At 35.7% G+C, this 21,030-nt stretch overlaps 1 protein-coding gene across 2 annotated transcripts in view; it reads right to left on the bottom strand.

The window, feature by feature from the left end:
* Positions 1-5,356: 5,356 nt before the first annotated feature.
* The window catches only part of LOC107741723 (maestro heat-like repeat-containing protein family member 1), a 30,218-nt gene continuing 14,544 nt past the window's right edge, over positions 5,357-21,030 (bottom strand). Inside the window, exons 16-43 of one of the 2 annotated variants that reach the window (XM_016554487.1) lie at positions 20,823-20,866; positions 19,855-19,996; positions 19,337-19,389; positions 19,023-19,130; positions 18,572-18,691; positions 17,884-18,006; positions 17,483-17,629; positions 16,598-16,624; positions 15,774-15,896; positions 15,535-15,614; positions 15,247-15,385; positions 15,044-15,139; positions 14,854-14,958; positions 14,042-14,177; positions 13,789-13,901; positions 13,499-13,651; positions 12,416-12,570; positions 12,135-12,300; positions 10,801-11,006; positions 10,428-10,565; positions 9,955-10,069; positions 9,061-9,207; positions 8,516-8,704; positions 7,549-7,698; positions 7,226-7,360; positions 6,872-6,974; positions 6,667-6,732; positions 5,357-6,374 (exon numbers count right to left, since the gene is read on the bottom strand). In XM_016554487.1, the coding sequence (XP_016409973.1) occupies positions 6,298-6,374; positions 6,667-6,732; positions 6,872-6,974; positions 7,226-7,360; positions 7,549-7,698; positions 8,516-8,704; positions 9,061-9,207; positions 9,955-10,069; positions 10,428-10,565; positions 10,801-11,006; positions 12,135-12,300; positions 12,416-12,570; positions 13,499-13,651; positions 13,789-13,901; positions 14,042-14,177; positions 14,854-14,958; positions 15,044-15,139; positions 15,247-15,385; positions 15,535-15,614; positions 15,774-15,896; positions 16,598-16,624; positions 17,483-17,629; positions 17,884-18,006; positions 18,572-18,691; positions 19,023-19,130; positions 19,337-19,389; positions 19,855-19,996; positions 20,823-20,866 (3,356 nt within the window). In that variant the 3' untranslated portion in view covers positions 5,357-6,297. The remainder of the gene's footprint in view (positions 6,375-6,666; positions 6,733-6,871; positions 6,975-7,225; positions 7,361-7,548; positions 7,699-8,515; positions 8,705-9,060; positions 9,208-9,954; positions 10,070-10,427; positions 10,566-10,800; positions 11,007-12,134; positions 12,301-12,415; positions 12,571-13,498; positions 13,652-13,788; positions 13,902-14,041; positions 14,178-14,853; positions 14,959-15,043; positions 15,140-15,246; positions 15,386-15,534; positions 15,615-15,773; positions 15,897-16,597; positions 16,625-17,482; positions 17,630-17,883; positions 18,007-18,571; positions 18,692-19,022; positions 19,131-19,336; positions 19,390-19,854; positions 19,997-20,822; positions 20,867-21,030) is intronic. The other variant, XM_016554488.1, reaches the window with a different exon arrangement.

Here is a 21,030-nt window from a genome sequence, read left to right as displayed (position 1 = left end):
AAATGTTCCATGAATGATGTATAAATAAAGTTTTTGTGCTAACGTTTTGAGAACATTATTAAAGACATTTGTTCATAACTTTCCAAAACATTAGCCAAAGTTCTGAAAAACATTCCTTGGTGGGATGCAAGACAGCATCGTGGTCCATCCTATTTTAATATAATAACTGAGGCATTATAAGGGAGAGGAGACATAAAAATGTTCAATATGGTGACAGTGAGAATGAAGTCATGTCTTAAGAGTGAGTCGCATTTTGGTAAAGTTTGTTTACTGTACAAAGCAAATGTACATTAGCTGAACCAGATTTACACCAAAGCGGTAGTTTTGAATGCCAGATTTTACTGCTGAGTTCATATTTGATAAGGACACAACAATAAGGCTTTTTTCCAAATGAACAACATTTTCACAATTTTCACATTTAACGGAATTTAATAAGACGCAGGTCTCTTTCTGTCTCGGAAACTGTGACTTTGTCCAGGAATGCAAGGCCTAATCTCTCCCTCAGTCTTTCCAAATGCCTCCTTGTTGACCCGAAGAGAGGCTAACTTTTCTCTGTGATCCTGGGTCAGAATTAAAAGGAGTCAGAACATGCTGACATCACAGCAGCATGCAATTATCACCTCTTAGTCTCCAAACCGGCTGTCCTCTCCTTAGACACATATTTCTGAACCATTATGAGCAATTTCAACATGTTTGAAGTTTGCCCTCAGAAGATCTTGACATCATTAGCATTAATATTAGACAACGGCGCAGAGCTGTGATGAGTTGAACCATCTGAGAGTTGAATTCATTAATTGACAGTTATTAACACGCAAAGGTAGCTTGTCCTCTACCAGAGCAACACTTTAAATTGATTCTGAGTGGCTCAACCAGACGTTTAATTTGGAGAGGCAGAGTAATTCTCTGAATGTCCTCTTGACAAAATAATTCTCCTCTCTCCCTGAAGGACGTTTGTCCTCTTCAACTACTGAAAACAATTTAAGAGTCCTTCTGATAAAACAGATCAAATGTTGTTTAATTAGTTTAAAGGAGTGAGTTATTTCTGGTTAATTAAGACTCCATTAACAGTAGTGATTCCTCATTAAAAAAAGGAGCATTATTAACTAAATAATGGCCAGTACAGATGGGTCAGGTTTATTAAAATGCAAAACTGCCTCACTGAGATCCAGTCAGGATTTTTTCTTCACTCTTAAAATAATGTTTTATTATTGGCACCTGTGGCTCCATGAAGACCCTTTAATATCTATGGAATCTTCAGATAGTGGAAAACGTTTCTTCAGATTATTAAAATGTTCTTCACACTAAGTTAAAAAAAAATGGCTATTTTAAAATCTGTTCACTGAAAGCTTTTTTAGGGAACAGTAAATGTTTTTTCTCTTGTATCACTGAGGAAAAATATCCTTCTGGAACCTTTCTTTTTAATAGTGTTGGCTGGATAGAGAGTTTTATATCTACAGTTGTGTAGACTTTCTATAAAACTGAGTCTTGCCTAAAATAACGTCTATAGTACACATATTAATAATAGATGTTGTGATACATCAACTGCAGTGCCATTAAAAATCCTAATCAATATCACTGTGGTTAGTCTGATAGTGGAATAATTTTATCCCACAATTTAGCTCAACTTTATGTTATTTCATAATTTCACAAAAAACAGTTTGAGATCAATTATAATTGATGGGCCCACTGCTAAAAATCCCTGGTATTGGGCCTGGGGTTGTGAATTTAAGCAACAGGCCTGGATCAAGTCATCAAAAAATAAAACTTTACTTACTGTGGGTTACTGTTTAAACAAAATGTCTACCTAAACTCCAAGGTGATATTCCATGAAAAAGCAGTATCTAATGCAGCATTACATTTAGAAAAAGTTTTAACATCCATGAGGCCACAATCTATTTTGCCCTGGTCTGCTCCGGCATCATCCTCACTGAAATATAATACCCTCAGAACTCTGGAAGGATTTTCTCCCATTGCATCACAGGGTATGAATTGATGGGCACTATCACATGTGAGCCAAGCAATCGAGTCTTAGATTAGATCCATATGTTCTCAGAGAGCCAGGTCAACTGCAGATACGCACTCTCTGTCTCTCTCTCCTGCCCTGACACGGGAATGAATGAGTGTAATTTCAGAGAAAGGGTGAGGGAGAGCCAGAAGGATGGATAGAGAGAGGGAATGAGCGGGAGATAGAAACTTTCCCTTGAAAGTGTGCGGAAATAATTACGATGCAGAAATCAGAGCGTTTGTATAGAATAAACAATCTGGCTTCCGTAAAGTAATACTGACAGAAAATAACATTTGGAAAAATATTCTGAAAATAGGGTCGATAAAAAGTAAATAAACAGCATGTACTCTCATTTTTGCTCTGTGGGTACAAAGAAATTTCAGAAGATTAAAAAACTATGTATACATATAAATAAATATATAAACTTATAAAACTATTTATAAGGCCGGAATCGGCGCACTCAAGAGCTCTGAGCCATTTATAAATGATATTATTAAATATTACATACATTGTGCAGTGTAAAGCTCAGTTCTGCAGGTAAACTGCAGGAATACAGTACAGCATGTGCTGATTATATCAGCCGAACATCAGAACTTGGCTCCTCTCACAGATTTAAATGAAGCCTTGAGGAGTTTTGTGATGCTTCAGCTTGTTTTTAATGCAGAAGGCCCTGTCATAAAAATTGCTATGATGAAAAGAACTGAATTAATAACAGAAGAGAGTTATTCACAACCTGAATCATCAGGCACATAAGATGATGGAGGAGAGGACGCTTTAAAAGTTAATGTATCCCATGTGCTCCAGTTCTTTCTCTCTCTCTCTCTCTCACACACACACACACCTTTCCCCATTTTCTGCCTATTTTTAAATTTGAGGGATGTGCACAATGAAAACGTTATCAAACTGCAAACAAATGAAGGCTAATCTTGCTGCTATAGCCGGCAGAATAGGTGGAGAGAGTCAATAGACGTGAGCCGAAAGGCAAGATCAGCTTGATTAGGGAGAAGGACGGCCAGCGCATCCAACAGAGAAAATTACCCTCAGGTACACACCACGTGTCCACAGTCACAATCTCATGTAGTCCTGCCTCTAATCTTTCAAACACCTTCATTAAGGATTAAAAGGCCTTTCTATTTGCCTGCAAATGTAATGTGATTTTGAAAATCAGAATCTAATCAAGGTAGCTTTGACCTCTTGGTCCAGTAGAATTATTGTTGGATGAGCAATCTCATTCAGTTAGGCCGGTCATTTATGTTGTTAGTCAGCTTTTAATGCTGGAAGTGTCAAGGGGCTTCTTTAAGACACATTGTGGCGGCCTCTTGTGGCTAACTCTGGAAGTGAAATAGGCCTACACATGGTTTGTTCCACACAGAAAAGTGCTGTTGCAATACCATAAACGATCTAATATCAGATGCTAATATCATGATACTTTTATATGAATTAATACTATTTTACTTAATGAATACCACGGTATTATTTACACAGTTGTCCAAGGCACTACCATATTCACGTGCTATAGCCTATTGTGAAAATAGTCAATGTAGTTCGGTAATAGTTTATTATTTCTTTGGTAATACGGTTATCAAACAATAAAAATATTAAAGTCATAATTTAACGATCCTATATAGACCTCACGGTAGCGAGGGATAAAAGTACAATGCGTTCAGGACAAGAACTCAATAAAACGTTTTGAAAGTTATAGTGAAAATTAGAGACACTGAGTGTCTTTTGTAAACAGGTCTGTCCCTCATAGACTTGGTTTAAAAAGTAAAACGTTTAAAAAACTTTATAAAAGGTCGTGTGTTTGTTTATTTTACAAAGGCTAAAAGATCATTGTACCTAATAATTTACCCCTATATTACCTTCAAGGTATAGGCCTACATATTAGTACATTTTTGAAAGTGCCCCAGAGACAGCTTTTAATACATTTCGTTTTTTCTGAGTGTTGACCATTTAAAAACTGCATGTTGTGTTCACTTGTGTTATCTTTTTAATATTTAAATTTGTTTGATGATCTGAAACATTAAAGTGTGACAAACATGCAAAAAAATAAGAAATCAGGAAGGGGGCCAACACTTTTTCACACCAGTATATATATATATTAGTTCGATTTTCTATATACTTTTCAGAACTCATCAATTAAACCAACATGACAGTTCTGGGTTGTCATCTATAATAACTTTAATGATTCAGTTGTACATATTCTCATCTCCATCATCCAGAAATCACATCTACTACATGATTCAAAACTATTTTGTCGAAAAAGGAAACAAAAGACATGCAAAAACAAACAAATGAGAAGATGCAAACATGACACCACGCCCAATACCATGATCGCCCAGCAAACCTTCAGTGCAGTTTGATTGCTCTGAAATCCATCCTAGACACTAACACAATCTTTCTGTGACTTATCCAGGAATTAATTCCAATATCATTACCACACTGGGTTCCTGACCAAACGGAATAACTGCCGCTAATTGCTAAATTCTAAAGTATTTAGATTAATGGTCTGTGTCCTTAGTAAACATTTTAATTTGATTGACTTGTGCTAATACATATTCAACACCCTGAGCAACAAAGGAGTTGTAATGTTTTTTTTTTTCACTCTCTAAACCCAGAGCTTCAGCTCTTCTTCATATGCCAAACTGGATCCACTGTTTTGCAGAAAACAATTTATAGACAGGCCTATCATGTTCAAAAGTTTGGGGTCGGAAAGATTTTTTTTTTATGTTTTTGAAAAGTTTCTTATTCTTGAGACGCTGCGACCAAAAACAGCAATGTTGTGAAACATTTTTTAAATGTAAAATAACTATTTTCTATTGTGATATATTTAATGCATCCCTGTTGAATAAAAGTGTTAATTTCTTTTAAAATAATAATAATTTTAAAAAAAAGACCCAATGACCCCAAACCTTTGAACGGTAGTGTATATACTAAGACAAAATATAATGATATTTCACTATTTCTCACTGGGAGTCACTCCCATGCAGTTTACAAAGGGTTTGCTCCCTAATTCTTTAATGCCAAGATTCATTAAATATTAAAAAGCTGAAAGAATGAAGACTTTGTTAGGCCATTTACACTGAAATAGACCCACTACATCAACAGTTTAATATACGATTTTGTGTTTACATAGTTTCTCATAGAAATCAGAATTCTCTGATTTATTTCTACATATATGTTCAACTACGTACAGGTCACTGTATAGGTACTAGTTTTGTAAAAGTAGTTGATTTAACTTTCCATCATCACTTTTGTCCAGTTTATTAAGATGAAACATCATGAATTGACTTGAATTCATTCAATACTCTACATGCTCAAACTCTGTAATAATAGTGGCCACACTTGTGAATTAACATCCATTTCACAGATACAATTTACAAAACGGAACAAGACAAGTGCCATAGAAAGGCCAGCACTGGTGTTTCAGCTACACAGAAGCTGCACAAAATGAGTATGAAACATGTCAGAAATCTTTTAACATCTACTCTAGTAAAATTGATCTTTTATAAATCTATGTTTTGGCACTGTTTTTGTCTACTTGGTCGAGAAGGAAGCACAATTGAGTTTGTTACACTGTAGTGCATGAGATACAGTCAGAACCACAGAAGTCACAGCAAAAATACTATAAATGCTTATTGAAATATAAATTTTTGATTGTGGATTTCAGTACAGGAGATTTCAGTTGCAGTTAATGGCTTAGCGGCTTATGCTAATGCACATCCCTATTAGGGTGATGTATTGCTGAAGGTTTATGGTGGTCAATATGACTCAACCATCTGCTTTTTTACAGGATTAAACTCTTAACTGAGCAGTACATCTGATTTTATTACCAGAAAAACCTTGCAGTGTTGATGTTGGTTTAAAACATATTGATTCATCCTACATACGTTTTTAATGATTTAATGCTTTAAAGTGGTGGTACGCATTTAGCACGCTAGAGGAATGGTCAAGCAAGTAATATCAGCAATATCAGTGTACTCGCCTACAACCTTCTAGTTTTTAAAGGGCTCGCAGGTACGTACCTCACATTAAAAACTGCCGCTGGTGAAAAACCCGGGCTAGGAATCACAAACCGTATATCTGAGAGTACTTAAAAGTGCTGTAACGTCAATAAATGTCTTCTCCTTTTTATTTTTCGCTTTTCTTGCAGAACTAGTGCACAGTCTTTGGTCAATAATAAAAACCTTTCAAGGCTTATTACAGAACAACAATTCAAAGCTTCCTCCTTATCCAAAGCAACAAACTTAAAATCAAAGACTAATCTGATTGGCTGCAGAGTGGAGGTAACATCAGTGAAAATGACCCATGGCTTCAGCGGCTTTCCCTCGCACGAGAGGATCTGGATCCTGCAGCAGCATCACCAGACCTGAGGACAGAAAAAAAGGACATGGATCAAAGAATGAATCAAAGTAAACCAATTGAAAATATAAGTCAAGTAATAACCAAACAAACGCATGGTGCATTTATGTGATAGAGTCACAACAGCAATATCTTCTACATTGTATTTTACCAGACAAGTCTCCATTAAAATAGAAGCAAAAATAATAGATTCCTTAGGTGCCACGAAACAGCAAATGTAGCAGAATAACAAGGATGTGCTGTCCTTCCTTAAATATATCTCTTGACTGCAGATATTATTATAGAACTGCGGTACCTACCCTTTGTCACTGACCCCATATTCATATGGGAGAAATGCTCATCAGGAAGGTTCCCAAGCAAAAACCCTAAAAATTCACACACACACACACACACAAAGCGGTTACAAAACCACCACAAAATAACAGTAGGAAAAATACATAAGTACTAGAAAAAATGTTTCTTTTTTTTTTTTAAATACTATAGAATATATATATATTTTTTTACCAATAAACATGGCAGCACTGGCTCTGATCTCAGCCCAGTTACTCTTGAAGAACTGAATGACTGTGATGTGGTAGAAGTTCAGCATCCCTGGAAAATCCTGGATCTTTGACAAAACATATTTTATTATTTTCTCTTAATCAAATAGTTAAAAAAATGAATTGTCTCTTAGTTCCTGTTTTATCAACTAAAACTGTTTGGAACAGTAAAAACATTGAGTATTCATAAAAAGATTCAAATGCAAATGTGACAGAGCAGTGGTTATGATATTCCCTATAAAAGGGAATCTCTGAACTCATAAGCACACTCAGCTATTCTATGCGTGTTTTTATAATAAAGAAAGCTTTTGCTCCGTACTAGGTATTTGGTGAGGTCATTAATGAACTCTCCATGATGCAGACCCTTCTCCTCAAGAAGATGATTCTGGAACATGGCAGAAATCTGTTCTGAACCTATGACTGGAGCACATATGCGCATGGCGTACTTGCATGCCTAGGGGAACAAACAGATACATACCAAACTCACACACAAGTATCATACTTCTGGACTATTCTCATATTATTACTCTTATTATTATTACATTTTGCATTGTGATTGTAACTAACTTTCAACATTTATAGCCATTATAACAACAACAAAAAATCTCTGTAGGAGTGTGTGCAGACTAATCAATCACTGACCTTGACCACTTGAGGGTTGGGATCACTGAGATGCAACAGCAGGCTGACAAGAACATTGTGGATCTGGTCTTTAAAAACAGGCTCACCCGAGCCAAACTTCGACAGGTTCCCCAGGAGCATGATGGAAGCACATCGGATCTCATCGTTCTCCTGACAGAACATAACGGATCTTTAAGTAAAGCCATACAACAAAAAAACCCACGCTTGCCAAAACACTGTACTCTAATAGCCTGTATTTATCAAAAAAAGACACTATTTTTAGTAATAGAGTACTAATGGGGCCTAAAACATTTCACTTTTCTTAAATAGTTAAATTTATTCACTCACATTTAATTATAATTGTATAATTAAATGTGAGTGAATGTAGGTGTTTAACCCTTTAGTGTGACTGTCAACTTCAGGAGGTCAAACAAAATATTATATTCAATAAATAACAATAAATGTCTTTAAACACAAAGTTTAAAGCTGAGATTTAAAAAAAAAAAAAAATTAATAATAATAAATATTATTAAAAAAACAACTTAAACAGACAAAAATGTATTACAATAAAAAAAAGGCTATGCCAGAATGGGCAACAGTATGCAGTCAATACAACAATTTGTGCTAACATGCAAAGATAGCATATAGAGTCCCAGATTTTTATTTTATTATTTTGTAATTAATTTAATTAATTGTAATTTAATTGTAATTAATTCATGTTAACATGCAAATATTTTATAATATTATAATATAAAGGGGTTCCAACTGTAGAACACACGTAAAAATGTTTTTGGTAATTGTTTTATAATTGTTTCATAACTATTAGCTTCTAATAAATTATTGGATTTGTGCCTTTTTGTGCTTTTAAAAAACAATGCGATACAAATATGAGATTATCTTAAAGAAGTAGCATAAATACTAATTCTAGCTGGAAATTTTAGCTTTATAATTGCGATTGAAACATTCTGTCTTCTCTCAAGACACTCACATTCTCCAGAAAGGGTTTAATCTTCATGAAGATGTAAACCACAAGCAGGTGGACGTTCTTTTGGTCCAGGTAAATCAATATCTTGGACATTCCAGACATGGCCTCCAGTGTGATGAGTTTCCCTGGATCATCGTTTTCTTCCATACCTGAACTCATGGCTGCTAAAAGCTCCTTTGCATATTTATTCACCTAAACGGGAACAGAGGCAGTGAGATTAACATATAGCAACATACAATTACATGCTGAACTGACTGCTTTTGTTACAACGCTGTTATAAGTAATGACAAAACTTAACTACAGAGAGAAGACATAAAATGCAAAGAATAATAACAGGCGTCTTGTGCAAGGTGTCTTAAGCAAACACAACACGGGGAACTTTCAGGCAGCTTTTCAGAATACAGACAATTTTCTGCACACATCCTTACTGATTGCTGCATAAACAAGTTGCCATGTGTCTCACACAGCTGCCAAGAATCACTGCCCAAAAAATCAATTAGACTCTTCATCCAATGAGTGTTTTCAGATGTCAAGCGGAGCGTCTATACCTTTTCAGGTGAGCCCACAGCAATGTTCCCCAGGCCTCGGACCGCCAGCATGCGAACCGTACCGCAGGTGTCAGTTATTCTTTCCATCATGTTGTTCATCAGCATGTCCAAAATCATCAGTTCAGTCACTACGTGATGGTTCAGAAGCTTGAAGGAATAAACAAATAAATTGTGACGTCTAATTTACAACAGCTATGAGTACACATTAAAACAGGGGTGAAAAGGTTCCTGTAAAAAATTTTTAAAAAAAGACCTGTCTGGTTCACCACTCACAGTTTGGTACATTGCTGTGTGTATGGGAAATATTAATATTAACTAGAGATGCACTGGTATCGGGTCTAACATTATACATACTCTTTTGGTTTCTGTACCCAATATTTTTTAAATTTACAAATGCAATGAAAATATTGGTATCGGTACTCGGTATCGGCAAGTACCAAAAATAAAAGTATCGGTATTGGGCGAGTACTGGAAAAAGTGGTATCGGTGCATCCCTAATATTAACCCATACACTCAGTAGTGTTGAATTCAGTCGTATTCCTGATTATAATATTCTGACTTAACATTTTTGTGGCTACTTAACATTTTTGTTGAAACTATGACAGTTTCCACAAAATTCAGGATTCTTTGATGAATATAAAGTTTAAAAGAACATAATTTATTTGAAATAGAAATATTTCTTAACATTATAAATGTCTTTGTTTCTTTTGATGAATTAATTTCATCCCTGCTAAATTGAAATATATACCATGAGATATTTGAACAATTACACTCTTCTAAAAAAAAACTGAACAATCTGTGCTCTTGCAAAATAATCTGTCTTTAGTAATTCATCGTTAATAAACTTTGAACTAAAACCGTTAACTAAAATCACATAAAATAAAATGTTCTCACCTCAGAGAAGAATGCTGTGACTGTGATCCTCTGGCACTCATAAATATTACAGAGAGAAGGACACAGACTTTCCACAATGGAAGGGAGTCTTGGACCAGCATGCTTTGCCATTGCTCTGTTAGAAAGAATAGCTTCTTCAAAATGATCACACTTAATCTTACCACAATGGGATAGAAAGCAGCATGATAGCTCCAAACTCTTACTTTTACAGGTACAATTTCCACAAATACACTGCATGACTTTTACAGGTACAATTTCCACAAATACACTGCATGAGACCATGCACATTTATGAGAGCTTGAAACTGATGTGTGGCGCTCTCAAAATATTGTAATAAAAAACACATCATGAGTCTTCATGAACAATTCTACTGCCATAAGCATCTCCTTTAACAAAGTAGAACAAGTAGAAAAGTTTGCAAACAACAAACAGCATAAGATGACTTGAGGATGACGGAGGACAGGTGTGTGTACCTGGAGAGCAGAGTGACTCCTGTTGTGTGCTGCTGCGGGTCCTTCATCTTGTCCCAAGCTCCCTCCTGATCTAATGGTTTCATGACAGCGTCCAGCTGAGCTCGACCCAGCAGGATCCGCAGGGCCTCCACTGCCACCCTGAGCACACAGCAAAGAGAAACACAGATGTCTTATTAACTCTGAGCTCAGCGATGTCTGCATGAGTAGCTACACTCAAATTTACCATCCAACCCAAAATGTAACTTCATCAGTGATTGATTTGACTAATCAGCACATAGGCAGAACGAATCATTAATTAAAAAAAACAATCATTTAAAAAAAATACTGTTAGAGTTACCTAAATTATTCTAAATTCCATCTTTATGCCACTCACCCACACACATCGAAATTGGCCACATTAATTTTGTTGGTTGTTTTGCGGTCTGAAATTATGCTGTTGCTGTTGAGATCTTTAGGTAGCTGAACTCCCACGCTGGAGCCCAAGCGCACCAGAAGAGCACTGAAGAGCTTTGGAAATAGATACGCCACGGCATCAGCTGACTGGCCATTCAGCATCATCTCACGCAGGGCACAGGTCATCTACAAAACGTTGCATTACAAAAGAAAATCACTAACGATAAATCAAAACAGTTTGGGATATGACCAGGGTTGCCAGGTTTTCTCAACAAAACCCGCCCAAATGCTACTCAAAACTAGACAAATCGCGCTTCGAGGGAGGTCCCCCAGTAAAAAAATTGCATTCCAGGGGGGTGAAATACACATTTTTGGCGGGGTTTCCCAGGTAAAATTTGCATTCCAGGGGCTAAATATCACATTATTGGGAACGCTTCAAACCGCGGACATGAAAATCAACCCGCAGCAACAGTGTTTATGCCAAATCTGTGGGAAAAGCATGGACTTGGCAACACTGGATATGACCTTATTCCTGATATTCAGCATGGACACATTACATTGATCAAAAATGAAAGTAAAGACATGTTTAGAAATGTTTCCCAAGCACCAAATCAACATATCAGAATGATTTCTGAAGGATCATGTGACACTGAAAACTGGAGTAATGATGCTGAAAATTCAGCTGCCAACATATTCTTGCCAACATATGAATGATTACATTATTTCAAAATAGAAAACAGTTATTTACATTGTAATAATAATAATATTGCATAATATTACTGTTTTAATGTATTTTTGATCAAATAAATGCAGTCTTGGTGAGCGCAAGAGATTTCTATCAAAAACATTTAAAAAATCTTACCGACTCCAAAAGTATGAACAGTAGTAGTAGTGTAAGCCACTTAAAATGGCATTAAAAATGGAACAAAAAAGGTTTAAAAGTTGAAACCATTTCCTAACTAATGTAACAGTAAAGAATCTAGCAATTAATTATTTTCACTAGCATATGTTTTAACAAGCTGTGAAAGTCAATGGCATCGCTTGTCAAGACATTTTGCAAAAACACATGGTTTCTATTTTTGATGTGTTGTAATGGGAAGTCCCGCTCACAGTAAATTCTCTACACCCTGCTTCTCAAAGCTGCATTTTAAGCATTCTGTTTCAAATCTGGTGTTATTTGTTGTGATTTTGTTGCTTCACGCAGCTTCTCTCCTTCATTAAAGACCGAAAAATTATTTGACACTGCATAATTGACACGTTGTGACTAGTTAGGATGAGTCAAATAATACAAATCATACATATATTAATACTTACAGCCAGTGGTTGGCTTGTGGCAACTTTGGTCAAACCGGGTCTCAACATGGACTCTTTCTTATCTACATAGGGAACCATAACATTCAGCTTCTCGATAATCATCTCCATGATTTGCAGGGCCAGAGTGCTGTCTGCTCCTAGAGCTATCCACATCTCACAGCTCCAGCTGGAGAAAACACACAATGACACAAACATAAGCACATCATTATTATGCTTGAGCATCACGGAGCACATGACAGACAATGAATGCCATGCACATAAACAACACGCACAGTAATCACCTGTCGTATGGTAGTGGGTAGGCAACGAGCGTGTTGACCACTGTCTGCAGATGCTGTGTAGCGAGGATGAGGATGGACTGACCGATGGCCACCTTTACCTGCTCTTCACCAATCACCTGCAGTCGGTTGTGTAACACCTCAAGCATCTCTGGTACCTGACAAAGAGTCAAGACACAAGAAGTAAAAACTGACAAGATAGAAAATAATTACAGTTTCATTGAACATGAAAACAGGAGCATGAAGGGAACACTTGTGCACATGTCAGTGAGAGGAATTTTAGGAACGTATAAACTAGTTTTGTAAGCTACAAGCTACTAATAGGTTCAAATTGAAATGTAAGTCTTTATTCATTACAAATTCACTCTAGTCCTTCTTGCCTTGGTCATGATAGAAGTGAAATTCAATTCAACAATGAATTGTCTCTTCAATGAATCAGTTGATCTGGTTCACAAACCCAGTCTGAATGATTCATTAAAGAATTTAGAAGTTAGAAGTTGTTAGAATATTGACAAACTGCAGATGTTTGAAGTCAAAAAACATTTTTAAAAAACAAATTAATTCATTTATTCAGCAAGGCTAAAGTGCTTTACATTGTTACAAAATACTTCTATTTCAAATAAGTGCTGTTCTTTTGAACTTTATTTTCAAAGAATCCTGAAAAACAGTTTCCTCAACAACAACAAAAAGCAACAACTGTTTTCAACAAACCTTTCTTGAGCACCAAATCAGCATATTGAATTTATTTCTGAAGGATCATGTGACACTGAATACTGAAGTAATGGCTAAAGTCATTTTAAACTGAAATATTAATTCACAATATTACTATTGTTACTGTATTTTCAATCAAATAAATGCAGCCTTGATGAGCATTAGAAACTACTTTAAGAAAACCTTAAAAAATCTTTATGAACCCAAACATTTGAACAGTAGTATTAGAACCACTTTTTATGGAATCTAAAAGCTTGTAGCAGTATTAAGTATATATTTAGCTAAAATTAAACAAATTACATTCAACAAACCTCCAAGGCCAATATAAACTTATTATGCAAGAACATTTGCAAAAAATTGTAATGTGTAATGTACCAGATCCTGCAGGCCAGCACCTCTGTTCTTCAGCAAGGTGTTGAGGATCACGCTGGATGCTCTGGAACAGTTGGACTGAGAGTCCACCAAACCATCATACAGCATAAACAACAGGGTGCTCAACTGCTGCTGGGGCAAACGCTTACTGATGATCTAAAACACAAGACACAGGGGGTGGAGAGGGAGAAAGAGTCAGTTTCATTTTCAGAAAGAGAGCTGGTGGATACTTAAGAGTTTTTTTTTTTTTAAGTATCAGTATTTTAGGAGAACATTACATCAGGACAATTAACCTTAGTCAGCTCAGAGCAGGTTTTATACAAGACTGTATTGTCAGGATTGCTTAGCTTCTCGCGAACATCTAACAGACCCTCAACTGAATCGTCCTTGTAGTCCAGTGAAAAGCCTGAAAAATGGAAGAGCATAGACCCTTTGTTAAGTATTTCAGCATAACATAACACATAATATAATATTGACAGATTGTCAATCTGAAGCTCACCCTGGGTTAGACAAAACTGAGTTGTGCTATGAAAAACTGGGCAGTACCTTCATAGCGCAGCTGAATGTACATTAGTCTATAGACGCAGTCTATGGCTGCCCGTCGCACCTCAGGGTTTGGGTCTGTGCACCGTGGGGCCAGTCGCCCCACAAGAGCTCCTAAATTATGGAATGTCACTAGATTCTAGACAGAGAGAAAGAATGAAAGAGAAAGATTCATTAGCACCGAGGTTGAGATCTAATAAAATTTTAACTACATTTGTTTCCCAAAGCACATATTTCATTAATCAGTGCCTTGAGGAAACCAACACGTCTTTTAGGAAGAGCAAAATAAATGATCCTACTTAACATTTCAGCTTGGACAGAATAAAATAATAGGTGCTGAAAGTGAATGCTTTGTATCTAAAGGATGTAAGGAATTGGTCTAGGCTGATTCACAGTGTTTTGTGGTAACAATCTACAAATAAACAGAAGACTTTTTTAACCAAGAAAGTAACACTTTAATTACTACATTTAAATTCTACATTACTTTAAATAATTACTTAAAATAACTAAATATCTGTAATCTATATCTATATCTTTTAATTATAGTATATTCAAATTACTTCTCTACAAACAAAACCCTTTCCTCTCCCATGTGGTCCACAAGTATTGTAAAACTAGCTGTTTGAGCATTTTGGGGATTTTAGAGATACTTAAAATTTTAAAATAATATGAGTAACTCAACACAGTAACACATAACCCCAAAAGAATCCTTTCCCAACATTCGAAATCCAAAGAATATCACTAGTTACTGCATTATGGATGCTATAGATGTGAATGTAATATATAAACACATATGTGTCAATGATGCTCCTTACCTTCACCCTGAGATTGTCCAAGTAGAACTGCAGTAACTCTGCTGTGGTCTTTACTGCCCTCTCCCGCTCATGGTCTTGTCCTGAGCTCAGCCAGCTTTCTATATGCTGGAAAGTGCAAAAGCACTCAATAAATAGGGCTCAGACAAAGGGACTGCAAAATGGCAAGTCATGTTAATAGTTTCTTCTTTACCTTGAACACAGACTGCAGACCATCAGGACTCAAGTCTCTGGCTAGCACATTCCTCAGCAATTCATGAAGAGCAGTAAAAGTATCTGAATATAAGACCTGAGGGAAAACGCATTGCAGTGAAAACATACTTTATTTTTAAAGCATACAGGAGAGAGTACTGATGTTCACAGACATGTGTAGATACATGCATATTTTATTCTGACCTCTCTTTGCTGTGGATCCAGGGCTTCTTCATCTTTAGCCTTGTCCGGAGTGTCCACAGTAGGAAGCCCATAAACTCCATTCAAACATGTTTTTAACAAGTCAAAGTTTTCATTTTCTGTTAAAGGAGGATCTAAGTTTCTGAAGACTTGAGTCAAGTTCTTAACAGAGTGCGGCACTGCATTGCAATGGACAAAGATGGCAGTTTAGCATATGTTTACAAATCTTTTAAAAATGAATGAACACAGTAGTGAAGATGAACACAAGAAAGATTTAAAATGGTAGGATACATGAGGTTGGCACATGTGGTCAATACAAGATAGCGAACTGGGGTCCGCATGACATCTGTTGGTTCAGCTTTTATGAAATCCTGCATTTAAATAGAAGACATAAATGCCAAATAAATCTGCATATCATTATGAAACTGATCTGAGTTTAAAAAACAAACAAACAAACAAACATTTTCTTACATTGAAAACATACATACAGTATATTAAAAACTGAATGATCATCATATCAAACCTCTCACCATCATAACGCCCATCAACTCTTGTTTGCGGGAGAACAGGTAGCCCTGTTTACGAACACTTTTGCTGATGGCCTTGGCAATGAGTCCGACACTATGAATGAGACTGAGCTTCATAGTCAGGTCCTATGACGTGCCCATAAACATACATACACACAAACACATATAAAGAGATGCAAACACACACTCAAACTATGCGTAATGAAACAGTGCAAATGTCAATCAAACAGCAGAGGCAAATCAAGACCTGGAATTAGGAAAGCATTTCCTGGTCACAGCTGCACTCAGCATGCTCATTTTAAAGTAATTGACATGTTTGACTTCACTTACTTGTACTCTAAACAGTGCTATTAAGAGATGAAAATCACAATCTTTGACAATATAATTGTGATTCAATAGAAAAAAAAAAAAAGAGTTGAATTGATGAATCAAGTCACCTAAAATCCACAAAAGCCAGAAAATCAAGACACTGTGACGCTTTAGTAAGACAAAGGTTATCAGGTTAGTGAGCACTTTTTGACCTTCTCAAAAAACATTGAACTTTTACTTACTAGTGTAAAGCCAGTTTAAAATGTCATCTTTATTTTAAACTCTAATATAACAACAGACCTTTTAAAAATATCAAAACTAAATAGGAAGAGCTTATAAATGCTTTTTAAAATCCATCTCAGGGTCATAAAGAGATAGCTGAGAGGTTTATGAACTTTTTTGAGAAGCTCAAAAGGTTATACTGTAAAGATTTTGATTGCAGCATCAAGACTGAAGAGAAAGTGAGTTAAAGTTCAAAGGTCAGAGGAGGTCCTTGTGATCGCTTCCTTTCACGGTACCTTGGTCTCTACTTTAATTCCCAGAACCTGTGCAACAATAAAAGTAATGATGCAATGTAATTCACAAACATTAAAGATAATCCTTTTTATTTAACAACAAAATGGACTATAAGAATGATGAATTAAGTGAACCTTCAGATACTGTTTGTATATATATATATATATATATATATAACATCTCAGTTTAACAAAATTCTCCTAAAATCCCAACAAAGACCAAGACGAACTCAACTTTGATATTCAAATTGGACCGCAGAATGTTAAAACAAAATGAGTTACATGGTTCCCTAACAGTGAAATTATTTTAAATCGCACAATTACATTATGAATATTGATGAGGTATGATTCAGCACTCAAAGAGAATTAATGATCCTTGTCGTTAAAAATCATTTAGATCAAACTGTCATAACTGCAGCCTCAAAAGCAGCCAACTGAATCCTGTCAACAATATACTAGGACATTCAAAGGACTTGTTTAGCAAAACACCTCACAGCAGCAACACATTTTTGTTTTTTGTGCCTCACTGCTGTAATAAACAATGGGAAATGATTAATGTATTAATTCTGATCAAATAAATTAGCTGTTCATCTAACATAATAGAATGTCTACAGAGGCATGACATTTTTCCAAAAACCTCCACCAAACATCTAATGCAACTGCAAGTCTAGTCATCAATATTTTTGGTCCATTTTTCTCAGAAAAGAGACTGTACATTTTAAAAGTGTAAATCTGCTAAAAGTTATTTTTGTCAACTTTTATGAGTACACTAAAATGTGGTAACTGACTAAAAAGACTAAAAGCCACAAAACTATCAATTTAAACTTCAGAGGAATAAATAAGAATTAGAATTTAGAAATACCAATTTAGAATACCACTTTGTTTTACCTTGGTGTTGAAGTTCTTGGAGATGTTGTGGAGAATGTCACTATCGATGCGAGTGAGGAGCTTATCTTCTGGAGCATGCAACGCAACATAGCCATAACACAAAATGAGAGTGCTCTTCATTTTCTCCACATCAACATCGTTTTTATCCTGAATGACAAAAAAAAGTGACACACAACAAGATAAATGTGTAAAATATAGTCTCTGAAGCACTTACAATTTAACCTTTGCTCAATGAAACACTGTGCACGGTTACATTTTACAATTACTATTATTAAAAACACATAACATGGTAAAACAATAATTTCAAACCAAATTTAAATGTTACCGTTTTTAACAATCTAATTTGGGGAATAAAAAGATGTTTTAATTTGCATCACAATGTACAATGAAGCTCGGCCTACTTTGAGAAGACCAAATATCCCTGAGGCTTTCCTGAAGGCGTCAGACTTCCCAAACTCCTCCAGTTTTTCCAGAGTGCCATCGAGATGACTGCTGGCACACAACCCGATTCCCATGGCAACACCCTGCATACCAATTACTGCCTGTTACTTTCATTATTCTTAATTAGCGGCTTTTAAATAACTGCAAAACCTCAGATATCCAAACTGTGGAACATTTGAAGCCAATTTTGTACCAATCTATGATTAGAAATTATGTGATATGTGTTCTCTTGTAACACTAAGCAGTAGAATGACCTAAATTTAGGGACAGGAATGGATAAGAATGGCCAATTGGTCATCCAACAATGGACTACCATATTATCCAGAAGTCATGTTTTTATCACCTGAAACATGCTGCTATTTACTTATATAAAGTAAATAAAACGTATTATTTTCCGTAAAAATACTGCAGTCAATTTGCAACTAGATTTAAATTGTTTTCTAATATTTAATTTTTCTTCACATTTTTTGTGGCAGTGTGGTTAAAGTGATGAATTAAGAGACATAATTCCCTAGAGAAGGTTTTAGTGTGCTGTCAGCATGCGCTGCTTCAGCAAGCTGTTTGACTGTCAACACAGTAAACTCTCTGAGAAGTTATGCCTCTTATTTCAGAAGTTAGAAGTGAACTAATAAGTGCTCAGTGGCATACCGTTCTTTCAATTGCATCATTGTGACGAGTGCCGATCAAGATCTCCTGCAGCTGTTTCCTGACCAGCTCTTTATTATAGCACTGCTGGAGAATCACACCGATACACCTATACAAAAAACTCTGAGAAAAAGAGAAAGAAAGAAGAGTTTATCACAAGAACCCAGGAAATTAAGTAAAATTTACATTCAAATACTTATTTTGTTTGGGCAAACTGCATGGGAGATTTATTATGTAGGCAATAAATTTAAATAAGCTGAGAACTATTTTCTTGAACTGCTGTTTTATAATAATTAGATACAAATATAATAATTAGTAATTAGAACAAAAATATAAAATAACGAGACTTATAAAATGCAGAACCAAAAAATCTATCGGACTTAGAAAGTTCCTTTTCTGAAATAATAAACCTGGTTTATAATATGAAAAGGCACAGATGGATTTCCAAACTGACCTTCTCCTCCAGAGCGTTGTTGTAGGTAGGAAGGTATCGTGTGGCTTCTACTGCAAGCTGACCAGTCCACTGGCTGTCATCAATGGCTGCCAGAGTTTTAGACAGGAGCTTGATCACAATCAGAAAGCAATGTCTGATTAAACACCATTTACTTTGGCCATTAGGACGTTTGCAACTGGTCAGTGCTTAACTTTCACTTATTCTTCTAGATATAGATATGATTTATTCCTATAGATTTCCTAATTTCCCCATTTTTAATAACACAAGCGTCTCTTTTCAACAGCCATTATTAATTCATACAAATTACTACAGACCTGAAGTAAAGTTTCTTCCCATTTCTTTTTATCCAGAGAATCTTCTGTTGATTCTGGTTAAAAGACAGAGACAAATTCAGTCAGAGATGCATTCAAACCACACTCTGGAAAAAGTCAAAGATAATGGGATACCCAATATAACTTTTTAAAGCTATACCGTGTAACTATCTTGGAAGAGTCGTTGAATGTGAAATATGATTTTTCATATTTAAAAATGACTTTGGCTGCATCTTGGAAACATCTGGTCGTCTTGTGAGTCTCTAAGGACCTAATCATAGCAGATGAGCTCTCGTTCGACTAAAAACTGACAGAGCGAGTCTAGAGAACCTGTAAAATATCAGTTACTAGACTAAATAAGGTAAAAAGTCCTTTTATGTCAGTAAATGTACCTACTTCATTGAAATCTCACAGCAGGTTAAATTAGACAGAGCTGACCAATAGGTGGCGTGTTCTGGTAGCCTGATGAAGAAAAGCTCTGTACCTAATCCACTACATCACTGTTGTATATTTTAACAAACCTTCAAGATAATTGACCAGCTTTGGAATCTCGTTTTCCCACAGAGGCTCGGCTTTAGGGTGAATGTTAGGGCTGATAGCGTGGAGCAGACTTAGAGAGGGAGCACCATGTCCCCTGCATCGAAACGGGAACGCAGCATTCACCTGAGGAAAATGTAACATTAATTTGAGAAGTTTTAAGGTCTGCACTAAGCATAGACTAAATGACATCATGATTCAAAAAAATGAGGAGAAACTGAGATTAAAAAAAATGTTTGTCTTTAACGAATGGATGACAAAAGAATAAATAAAATTGCAGCAGACTAAAATCTAGACTAAAAAAAACACAACTAAATGGATACTGTTAGCTTGAAATCAATATTTGTGTTTAGGAATATCATGTGTTTAGAAATAGTTTAGAGTTGGTAGGATTTTTTAAATGATTTCTTATGCTCACAAAGATGCATTTATTTGATCAAAAAAGCTGTCACTTTTGACCGATTTCACCCAAAAATGAAAATGTTGTCATCATTTACTCACTCGCATGTCGTTCTTATGTTGAACACAAAAGAAGACATTTTGAAGAACCAAACATTATTGGTCCCCATTTACTTTCCATAGTAGGGAAAAAAATACTATGGAAGTCAATGGGGACCATCAACTGTTTGATTACCAGCATTCTTCAGAATATCTTCTTTTATGTACAACATAAGAAAGAATCTCATACAGGTTTAGAACGACATGAGGGTGAGTAAATGACACAATTTTCATTTTTAGGTCAACTATCCCCATTTCTTTGCAAATAAATACTGACCTCAAACTTTTGAACATTAGTGTATGAAAGTAGCACTGGTATCTTGTAATAGGGAACAGTGAAATATCCACTGGTAATTATACAAAAATAATTTATTTACTCTTTACCTTACTCATTGCCCAGCTGAAACTGAGAACAATCTAATAAAAAAAAAAACGGTGGGAATTTGACACTTACCAAGAGCCTTATCATCAGGATATATTGTGAGGGAAGACTAGAGCCTGCGGGAAGAAGGAAGAAACAGAGTAAGACAGAGAGAGGGGGAGGGCAGACAAGGGTAACCCATTAGTGAAGCCCATGATCCAAAAGCATTACAATTAACGAATAAATAATCACTGAACCTGGGACTTATTTGTCCTACTAGAGTTCAATTTAATCACTGTCA

The sequence above is a fragment of the Sinocyclocheilus rhinocerous genome, unplaced genomic scaffold (assembly GCF_001515625.1).
Source record: "Sinocyclocheilus rhinocerous isolate Xijiao unplaced genomic scaffold, SAMN03320098_v1.1 scaffold616, whole genome shotgun sequence".
Lineage (NCBI taxonomy): Eukaryota > Metazoa > Chordata > Actinopteri > Cypriniformes > Cyprinidae > Sinocyclocheilus > Sinocyclocheilus rhinocerous.
This window is presented reverse-complemented; position numbering and strand designations above follow the sequence as displayed.